Source organism: Platichthys flesus, chromosome 17, assembly GCF_949316205.1.
Source record: "Platichthys flesus chromosome 17, fPlaFle2.1, whole genome shotgun sequence".
Lineage (NCBI taxonomy): Eukaryota > Metazoa > Chordata > Actinopteri > Pleuronectiformes > Pleuronectidae > Platichthys > Platichthys flesus.
The window spans coordinates 5,088,490-5,099,383 of NC_084961.1; the positions used below are offsets into that span (position 1 = coordinate 5,088,490).

General features: G+C 40.0%; 2 protein-coding genes and 3 non-coding genes across 5 annotated transcripts; all 5 read right to left on the minus strand.

The window, feature by feature from the left end:
• Nucleotides 1–67: 67 nt before the first annotated feature.
• On the minus strand, nucleotides 68–3,173 carry rps5 (ribosomal protein S5). Its single transcript, XM_062410493.1, has 6 exons — nucleotides 3,038–3,173; nucleotides 1,799–1,902; nucleotides 1,311–1,520; nucleotides 828–956; nucleotides 305–403; nucleotides 68–180 (listed from the first exon to the last, which is right to left on the minus strand). Coding segments are annotated over exons 1-6 (612 nt in total). The 5' UTR covers nucleotides 3,039–3,173; the 3' UTR covers nucleotides 68–111.
• Nucleotides 476–606, minus strand: LOC133973034 (small nucleolar RNA SNORA3/SNORA45 family). The gene has a single exon (XR_009924523.1). It is a non-coding gene; the product is annotated as a small nucleolar RNA SNORA3/SNORA45 family (small nucleolar RNA).
• LOC133973010 (small nucleolar RNA SNORA3/SNORA45 family) lies at nucleotides 1,606–1,739 on the minus strand. The gene has a single exon (XR_009924501.1). It is a non-coding gene; the product is annotated as a small nucleolar RNA SNORA3/SNORA45 family (small nucleolar RNA).
• Nucleotides 1,989–2,119, minus strand: LOC133973011 (small nucleolar RNA SNORA3/SNORA45 family). Its single transcript, XR_009924502.1, has one exon. It is a non-coding gene; the product is annotated as a small nucleolar RNA SNORA3/SNORA45 family (small nucleolar RNA).
• Nucleotides 3,174–4,286: 1,113 nt separating the features above from the next.
• ppt2b (palmitoyl-protein thioesterase 2b) lies at nucleotides 4,287–10,338 on the minus strand. Its single transcript, XM_062410395.1, has 8 exons — nucleotides 9,882–10,338; nucleotides 8,466–8,619; nucleotides 7,862–7,957; nucleotides 7,605–7,712; nucleotides 7,417–7,500; nucleotides 7,210–7,294; nucleotides 6,717–6,771; nucleotides 4,287–6,149 (listed from the first exon to the last, which is right to left on the minus strand). Exons 1-8 carry the CDS (start codon nucleotides 10,068–10,070, stop codon nucleotides 6,006–6,008), a joined length of 915 nt encoding a protein of 304 aa, XP_062266379.1. The 5' UTR covers nucleotides 10,071–10,338; the 3' UTR covers nucleotides 4,287–6,005.
• Between the last annotated feature and the right edge of the window lie 556 nt (nucleotides 10,339–10,894).

Here is a 10,894-nt window from a genome sequence, read left to right on the forward strand (position 1 = left end):
GTACTAGATGCTGGACTTCCTGTCAAAACAGTTGTGAGGAGTTTCATTAAAAGCCTGGAGCCAAACAGAAGTTTCTTCAAATTTATTTGTTTTGTTAGAAAGGAAACATGTTTAACGGTTGGACTTGGCGACTCTCTCCAACTCGTCCTTCTTCTTGATGGCGTAAGAGTTAGATGAACCCTAAAAAAAAGAAGAGTAAAAGTTTACAATGCATCACAACTTGTGTTTGAGACTTGATGTCATTAGGGACAACAAGGAAGACAGTTTTACACCGAGAATGAGGGAAAGCAGTTTGAACGTTTACCTTAGCGGCGTTGATCAGCTCATCAGCCAGACACTCGGCGATGGTCTTGATGTTCCTGAAAGCAGCTTCTCTTGCTCCTGTGCACAGCAGCCAGATGGCCTAAGACAAAACAAGAGAGGAGGTGAAACAATCTGACAAATGATCAGTGAAGTAAACCCCTGGTTGTTGGTGAAATGTATCTGAGCTGGTGATTGGCTGGGCCACATGAGACTACAGCCAATGAATAAGCAAAGACGTTCCTCTGCGAGCACTCTAGCACACTCAGGACAACGGTAGTATCCAGGCGTGACTCTAGCCTCGCTTAGTGCATATAGTAGAAAACGTAAGTAATGCACATCGTGAAAATAAAGCAGTGAATGGAAGATGTATGGAATATTTATGATGAAAATGTAACTTCTAAATCTTAAATCTAACTTAAAAGCACTGCATCCTGTTGATGTTGGGCTGTAAAAGGGTTTTATTGTAATTCCACATATTTAAAAGAGGTACAGTTTCTATAATAAAGGAGGTGTGGTCATATCACCTGGTTGACTCTGCGGAGGGGGGACACATCGACGGCCTGCCTCCTCACGGTACCAGCACGACCGATACGGGTGGAGTCCTCACGGGGTCCACTGTTGATGATTGCGTTCACCAAGACCTGAAGGGGATTCTGGAAAGAAACATTTAAAAAAGTATTTAGAAATATCAAAACCAATACCATGACCGTAGCCTGCTTGATCTGGTGTTTTGCCAGAAGTGATATTTATATATTAAACATTATGCCCTATAATACCATATATTGAAATTAACATTAACAGTGAAGGGTGTTTGGAGAAGGACAAGCAACTTGGAATCTATGGAGACTTTATAATTTGACAGTTAAAAGTAAGTAGTGTAAAATTACAATGAAAACATGCCTATAGATGAAGACTCTCCGGTTTACCCGTTACACTTTGATTAGACTATTTGAAGTTGTCGTCTTGACAAACAATGGTGGCTGGTGTTGCACATTAGCCGTGTGTACCTCTCCGGTCAGCAGGTGGATGATCTCGAAGGCATGCTTCACGATGCGCACAGTCATCAGCTTCTTGCCGTTGTTGCGGCCGTGCATCATCATGGAGTTGGTCAGACGCTCCACGATTGGGCACTGGGCCTTACGGAAACGCTTGGCGGCATAGCGGCCTCCAGAGTGGGGCAGGTACTTGGCGTACTTCTCTTTCACTGCAATGTAATCCTGTAGTGACACGGAGGCAGTTTAGGTAACGTGGTTCACAGAGGTTCATTTTAAAGAATAACTTTGCGCAATACATATGGATACATCATGTTTCTGAGCTGGTGATTGACTGGGACACATGAGACTACAGCCAATGAATAAGCAAAGATCTTTTCCTCTGCGAGCACTCTAGCACACCAGGACAACAGGTCAGTGTCTAGGCGTGACTCTAGCCTCGCTTTGAATCATCAAAACATAACAACAGGCAGCTGGGGGGGGGGGGGGGGGGGAGATCTCACCTGCAGGGAGATGTCATTGATCTGAACATCGTCGGTGCTCCACTTGCCGAAGAGCTTGATCTCTGGGCTCTCAGCCACGGCTGGGGCAGTCTCCCACTCAGTCACTGAAGGGACAGAAAGGACAATTAATGATCAGTAACAGTTTTCCAAGGATAAATCCGTGTGTGAAGTAAACCCCTGGTTGGTGGTGAAATGTATCTGAGCTGGTGATTGGCTGGGCCACATGAGACTACAGCCAATGAATAAGCAAAGACTTTCCTCTGCGAGCACTCTAGCACACTCAGGACAACGGTAGTGCCCAGGCGTGACTCTAGCCTCGCTTAGTGCATATAGTAGATAACAGTAATGAGCATTGTGAAAATAAAGCAGTGAAGGGAGGATTTATGGAATATTTACACTGATTGTTGAATCTAACTTATATTTTTAAGTAGTTTTATTGTTATTCCACATATCTATAAGATGAAAAAACCGGTTTTACGGTAAAAGGGGTGTTAGTTTTACACAGAAACAACCTGACGGGTGAGTAGCTCATCTGTTGTCTGCTTTAATTAAGTTACACATATGTCAACTTAAACAAAGTGTCCCAAGGATAAAACAGTGTGTTACATTTACTTACAAAGGTTTGAGCATCATTCACGACTTAAATGTTATAAATCGACGCAGATGGATTCAGGAAGTGCAGCCTCACAACACAAAATGTTATTAAATGGCGGAAACCGCGAGTTTTGATTTATCGTTATGCTGGAGATAACATGTCTGAAACTTTTAAAACATGGCAGATGAACAGACAACAGTGAGACCAGAGCAGGTAGAAGTGAAGACGGCTTCACAGCAGGGCCGGAGATGGAGCCTGTTTCCAACATGGAGGCTGAGGAACCAGCGTTATAATGACGATTTAACGCGTCTTTTAACCGGCGGCGGGTTTTCATATCGTGAGTATAAGAGGATACGGATCAAGAAACCGCGACTTATTAATCAATAAACCCCTGAACGTGCCAATCTAACGACTTCCATCCAGCGCTGGTCGACATGCCGCATCCACACGTGCTAACCAGCTAGCCACATGCTAACGCTAACCGCCGTTGTGACATTCAGGAGGGAAATAAACCCTCGTTTCCGCTAAACTACCGCATTTGCGAGGTTTGTCCCAAACAACGGGATCTTACGAAGCTTCCACTCCGCGGCCGTATACATTTTTGCGTGAAATAAACCGAGTAAAAGGAGAATTTTCTCACTCACTCGTGTCTGTCGCTCTGTACGACGCTGCTCACAGACGGGAAAGGGCCTGCCGTGGCGTCGCGTGCTGATATCCGGTGGACTGCCAGGCACTTCCGGTGAGCAAAGGCATGCGTGGAAATGTAGTCCTGGAGTTAGCAAGGCTCCGGATGTTGTTTAGAGGCAGGAAAATAATGACACTTTAATGCTGTTGGTGTTAAACCTTTATATTGAAGGCTCGAGCACCTATTATTATTTTAATATTATTATTAATATGGTTATTGTTATTATTATTAGGGCCTAAACTCTTTAATCTCAAAAGTGGTGGAAACCATAACACATAACAAGTTAAGAAACAAAATACACAACCCCATCCCAATAAAAACACAACATATATCTGTGGATTTAAAAAGCAGAATAAATACAGAATGAAATTAAATACAATAAAAACTAGTGCAAATAGCATCTGCCCTGTCTCGTTATCTAAAAATGTTTTTATAACGGGGGGTTCAGTCTTTTTTGTACTCATAAGTACAATTGTGTGGTATTTGTACTCCATCAGAATTTGACTTCGGCTTCTGGTGGGTTTCATTGCACTTGCATACAACAGAGAGAATGTTCAGGAAGATAAACATGAGTAAAAACAAGGGTAGAAACTGAATAAATATTTGAACACAATAAAATGAAGAGTAATGGAAATGATGTACACAAAATACAATCCCTATAAAGAAGTCGACTTGTTTACTGAAGTTGTTAAACAGTTGGTGAAGGAGAGCTGTAATAAATAAAAGTATTGAAAGTAATGCTTTACCTTTATATACACACAGGAGGCGGTTATATGCAATGTGTGCATGTATACAAATATTTGTGTAGTATTTGCAGCCTGCTTCTGTTTGAGAATAAAGATAAAAGGATGGATAATAAACCTGTAATTGCACATACAGTTTTAAAGGTATATCAATGTCATTTGTATGTAAGTGGATGTTAAAGTTGTTAATGGGTTACTTCTTATACCTGAGTGTAATTTCTGTTGTTACTTGACCGATGAGCTGATCTACATGAGTATTTCTACTCTCTGTGTCTTCATACATTACTTATGAAGACACTTGTTTCTGCTGGATTTTCTTTTTACTCATCAACATAAAAATAATGTCTGTGACTGTATGAGCCTTGCTTGTGTATAAGTCTGTGTTAGTTTTGTTCATTTAGGTATTTTGTGTCGTGAGCAGACCAGACTGGGACAGTTGAAATAAAACTAAACCTGAAGCAGATCTTCAAAAACAGCCTTTTATTGAGGACTTGACAAAATTGGACACATTTTCATTCGCAGATCAAATACTGTAGAAACTGTGGGATAATGTCAAAATAGCTATTTCTGTTTGAGTTTTTAAAAAGTTGTTATACCCACATTTAATACCTGCAAGAAAACTGAGCTGAGAGGACGTCCCTTAAATCCTTTATCCACATGCAATCGCTGAGGGTCAATTCATTTTTAACAAGCATCAGTCAACGTTTAAAGCAATACATCAAATTTAGCAACTTCAAATCCCTCTTTATCATTTCCCTTGTCTTCATCTGGCTGAACATTGTGCAACAGTAGTTCACTTCTTCTTTTTTCTTTTCATCTAAAGACCACATAAGTTATTTCAGTTTCTTCTTCTTTGACAAATAACTGTAAATTCAACAGGCAGCAAATATAACATCCAACAAAATGCAAAGTCACAAGAAAAAAATCCCTTTTTCTAACAGAGACAAACAAACATGGTTGCTCAAACGCCTGAGATATCTAAACGCGATGGGAGGTAAAGAGCGTCACGTACAATAGTAAACACTGACACACCACTGCTCCTCTCCAGCCACTCTACGTCTCAGATAATTACTTTTAACACCGACACGAGAGGCAGTGGGTCGTAGCACTTCGGTAATGGACATTAAACACTGAGGCATGAGGGGGAAATATTAAGGCTTCGATCTAAGAACACGATAGAGTACAGCTCCGAAGCACTGCATGATAAAGAGAGCAAGATATACACACTAATAAATAGGATTAAAAATGGAAGGATTAAAAAAAAATTACTGCAACAAAGGATGAGCGGGAAAGTGAGTCTGTACATGTGGGTGACAGAACGTCGCTCAGGCACTGTTGGGGGGGTGTTTCTGAGGTATGTGTGAGGAAACACACACATGGGTATACTGTATGTATGAGGGCTCAGTATCTGATAGTAATAGACTCCCCTTATTTTATATAAATTACTTAAAAAGGGAACTCCACCAATTGTTAGGTATTGTTTGAAAAAAGGTTTTCAGAAAGTCTCTCTTGAAAGACATTCACTTTGTCACATTGGTGCTCACGTAAAAACAAAAACAATCAAATAACATAAAAAAAACAAGAGGAGTGTAAAGAATTAAAAAGAAGAGAGAAGCATTAGACAGGTAAAATAGATGGCCTTTTAACTCTCACTAACTCTTCTCTTTTTAAATCTGTTTCTTGCAAACTTCATGAAAATGCAGACTCAAATTCACGGAATGCTCCTTTAATGTCGGATATGCTTTCCCCTATAATCAGAGTTAAACCCTTACCAGGTTTATGAAAGCCTATCTGTGTTGGATTTGACGGTTTAAAAGAAACAGTTTGAAATTTTGGAAAATTATGAAAAATGTCAAACTATTCACTTTAAAGTAACCTCCTAGACAACAAGATGAACAAAATTAATCTTTTAAAACATAAACTTGATCAAAACGAGTAGAGAAATAGGAGGAAAGTCAAACCTAGCACTGTTTGATTGAGAGGAGATCTCTGTGAAGCGTATCCAAAGTGTGTTAATGACCTTAAAACTCACAAATGTTTGCGAGGATACTACAAAATGATTTCCATTCCCGAGTTTCAAACAGGTGGGAAGTTAAAAGCTTATAAATCTGCAAAGTGTGAAGATCTTTGTGCGTGTTTTTTTTGTGTGTGTGTGTGTGTGTGTGTGTGTGTAGGAGTTTGGATCTACACCAGCCACTTCTCCATACACAGGTGGAACACAGTCTCGTTCGAGTGCCAAAGGGTGTGTGCGACGCCGGGAACAGAACAGATCATCAGATCCCCGCGAGCCGACAGCGTCTTCAGACCAAAAACATCCCTCAAGAAGAACTGGAACCAGAACAACAGAACCCAGAGTTAGTGTGAAGTAAAGTTAAGTTAAGACAAAGTGGACCCTGACCCACTGTGAGTCATATTCATTTTCAAAAATACTGATATTCCTTCTACACATGAATCTACTAGAGTTCCTATTATACTTGAAGGGGATTTAAAGAGGAAGCATAATGTGGGGCAACAATTATAGTTAACAACCTGATAATAGTTTAAGCCTATACATGTTTACATTTTGGCCTTTGGCTCCATTAAAGCTTTAATTTAATATTGTCTGTCTCTGTTTGCAGTGGACCCATAATTGTACTGACAAATATCACTGGACTGACAAAAACTTAAAAAATGTTATGATTGAAAGCAAAATTCCACACTTATATTTTGAGTTCTGCACTTATAGTATATTAAGAATTTAAGAAACTTGTTTCAGCTACAATGGCACTGTGTCTGCTTGTGGATGACACGATAAATAACTAACAAAAAGTTAATAATAGCACCAGAGAGGCCGTAAACATGAACCAGAATCCAGTGTTGTGTATGTGTGTGTCTGTTGCACTGTTACACACTCACATCTTGCTGCTGCATTTCCACAACGGTCTCATTGTCGTCGAAAAATCCAAACTGACTGTAAAATTCAGACAGGATGAAAATAACGTGTGAGAATCACATGAGAGTCATCAGATCATAAAAAAAACACATTTTCCTAATGTGGGAACAGAAAGTGGAAAAAAAACCCCGACTGTGCTGTCAACAACTACTGAATTGTTCGGTTTTCCTGTGGGAACCATGTGTACAGGCGATGTTCACTGAAGTCCATTAACCCTGGTTTCTTAAGAGGCGTTTTAGCATCATGCTCAGTTTAATGCAACTGGCGACTCAATTATATGGAGTAGAGAACCACAACTTTCACTTTGTGCAACTATGCTCTGATTCTTCACAACAAAATCACAAGCACAATGTTTTCACAGAATAATGGGAAATAGAGGCTACTGTAAGAAAGATCACTTCAAGAGAACACCAACATTTTCAAAGGAAAACTGAACAGGACAGAGGATGGACTCACCTCGACTGCCAGGGAGTGATGACGCCATCGTCTGGTCCACCGATCAACACCAGCTTGGTGATCTTGAGGAAGTTTTCCTTCCACTCTGAGATTTAGAAGAGAAACACTGAAGAGATAAATATGCTGTGTAGCTGATAATTACCTATCCATTACGTTTTGTGTATTCTCAGCACTAACAATCTTCTGCTGCTAGAGAAATGCACTGACCTGTCGAGTTTGGATTGGTTCTCTCACTGTTGAGCAGAGCCAGATAATCACTGCTGTTCACGTACATGTCTCTGTGGTGGGGGTCTGGAAAAGGAGAGATGACAAACAACCAGTAAGTCAAAACTGAGGCTCACGAGGCTCCACACGCTCCCTCAGTCTATGTGTGAGATATTCCAGATGTTTCTCACCGTTCCAGTAGTTGCAGATGGATATTCTCTGACCGAAAGCAGTGTAGCAGAGGTGGAAGAGGTTGGACTTGACAAACTGAGGGAAGAGGTACCTTAAGTAGTCGGTGTCTGAAAGGAAAATGAGACGAGATGAAGAGCTGGAGAGAAGAACCCAGTCCAGAAACCAGTTGACATGTCATCACACTTCAGGTCAAATTACTGCAGAAAGTCCAACTCTTGACTATAGCCACTTTTTCAGCTTGTGAAGTTGAACACACCTCCATATTGCCCGGCCTGAGGCGAGGACAGAGAGATGAAGGAGTGGACGTTGTGGTCGGGCAGAGTCGAGAGGATTCCTCTGCAAACCAGCCCGCCTGTAAAAAACAAACACAGAGAATATTTCCCATCAGGCTTTGAGGATGCAAGTAGGACACTGCCAAGTAAAAATGTTTTTGTCAGCTTCTGATTATATTAAATACATCGAATGTTATTCTTCACATTGATGTCCCTGAAGATACAGGACTATTAATCTGAACAAATTTGAAAATTCAATTGAAACTCAACTTCTTTAAAGAAACATTCATGTTCTTCGGAAATTTGTTGAACAAAATTGCCCAATGGTAAATTACACGTATGTTGGGAAAAGAAAATCTCATTTTAACAAATAGGAATATTTGCTGGCTGGTGAAAGTATAAATCATAAAATGTTGTCATAGAAAACTAAAATAGAATCTTTTAAAGCCTTATCTTAAATGAAGAAATGATGATATAACAATTGTCATAATGAGATCAGTTTTTGCCAGAATGAAGTAATAAATTAATCACATTCCAAGCCTGTTGCATCATCTTCACCATTTCCCATGCACAAATGCACTCACACACCTTGAGAGTAGCAGATGAAATGGACGCCGTCTTCTGCGTTTTGCAGGAGTGGATAAATCGCTGCCTTGAATCCCTCCACCTGCTTCCACATGGGCTGCAGGCTGGCACTTCTGTCAAACAGGTCTATGACGGTGACGTTTGTTCCAGGGTGAGACTGCGGGAGAGAGGAGTGGAGGTTATTCCTCGTGTAGAATAGAAACACGAGCCTTTGCATTTAAACAACAACAACAACAGGGTTAAGAAGCCGACTTTCACTAATGAATATTTTCAGAGACCCTTGTGCACGTTTGGCTTCTAATTAACCTGGATGTACTTTAAATATCAGCGATTAATAGACGGCAGGAGACAAACTAACTGAAGCAGAAAGAGCAAGGTCTGAATTTGCACTTGTGGTTGTTTCGGTTTGACTCTTTCTAATACAGCGGCGATGAAAAACAGGAACTGAAACTGGATTTAACCTCCTCAACCTCGCCATTGTCCCCTGAATTAAACCTAAATGTGTGAAACGCCACCACCTCAACTAGCTGGGCCTGAGTTTCAGTTTGTTTCAAGAAGGAAGTTACCTGGAATTTTATCCCTTCATTATAATTCTAAATAAATAAAACCAAACTTATCCTCACAACCACAATGCATCAAAAAATGAATTGAAATCCAAATGAACAGAATAGAACATTAACGTGAGAACAATGTAGTTATAACTATCACACATTCAAGTGTATGAACTCACATTACAGTCTCTCTCCTGCTGTGGTATAATAGGATCTCAGATCTTTTACTTGTAGAAATACAGTGATTTCCACATTTTATTTGTATTTTTTAATGTATACATGACTGAAGTGTTGTAGCTTTATACGTTGGAGATACCGTTTAACTGACGACGACAGTTTGGCCACAAAGAAAGTGTGATATATATGATTATTTTACATTTATATAACAAAACAATGAGGAAGTAATCAGCTGATTCGTCAATGATTCAATTTTAACTGTAACCTGCACCTCTACTGGGAAACTTGTGAAACCCAATAAAGAGAATAATACACGCTTATTCTGTGATAACATAGGATCATCTATTTCTGATTTAATAACATGTTGTTTTATACATTTTAAATATGCAAAGTAACGTTAGTTTTAAAGCACCTGTAGAGTAAAAAGCACAACATCTGACTCTATGAAGGCGAATGCAATGGAAATACTGAGGTATAATAACTAAATATTGTACATAAACAAAGTACTTGAGTCAAGGTACCTGACTGTCACCATTATAAAACAATCTCCTGGTTCTACCATTGAAACCAGTGAATAGTACACAGTGTATCTGAGGAGGTTATGAAAGGCCGGTGTTGATACTGGGAGGGGGAATCTGTACATTACACAGGTTTGTGTACTTTGAAACTTCCTCATCTTCTGCCCACTCACCTCGTTGATGAACCGCTGCAGGTTTTTAAAATCCCCGGAGCTGTCGAACAAACCGTGGACGATGATCACCGGCTTGAATCCGACCACCGCAGCCCAGAGACACGCACCGAGCAGCGGGTACAGGAGCCCAGCCGCCCCGCTGCTGCTGCTCCTCCTCCGGCTCGACATGAGGGAGCGCGAGCCCTTCATTTACACTCAAAATGATTTATAATAAAAAAATCTAAACTTAACTTCCGGTTTACAATCACAATAGGTGATTTTAAAATAAAATAAAAAACATGAAATCCTGGTGTTTGGCTAATGTTGTTCTAACATCTTCAGTTTCTGTCTCCAGCTGCAGATGAAACGTGTAACTCTGCTGCACACTCACGGACACACACACGGACACACACACCGGGAACACTTTAATATTTAATCTGGACCCAAACTCGAACAGCTGATCTGCTCCTGCTGCTCTTTGTTTGTTCCGGTTCTATCCACACGACGTGGCGTCACATCCTACGCGTTGCTCGTCCAATCAGGGTCGAGAAAACATATGACGTAGTTTTCCTTTCCTTCAACAGCACCACTCGGAAAAAAGATGTAAATATTTTTTTATCTTTATTTACCTCAATAATCTTTTTGGGAAGTTTAATATTGTTATTGTTACTATTATCATTATTTTATCTACATGTATATTGTATGCATCTCTTGTATGAAAGGAGTTATACAAATAGTTTAATATGATATTCATAATTAGGACATAATAATTAATTTGTTTTCTCTCTTTTAACATGTTGAACAATATATTAATCCGATTTCTAAATCGAATGACAAAAACAAAAATATGAATAAGTGGTATTTGGGACCCCTGATGTTCTGGGTCTTGAGGAAGTTGTCGGTTTCCCCCAACCAGCCTCTAGTTCTTATCACTGCTGTAGAAATGAATTTGTGATCGCCACGTGGCGACTTGTGGTTTTTCTGCATGGCTGTCATAGCTCAGATTTCCGTAGTGATGCATCAAAACCACTCAA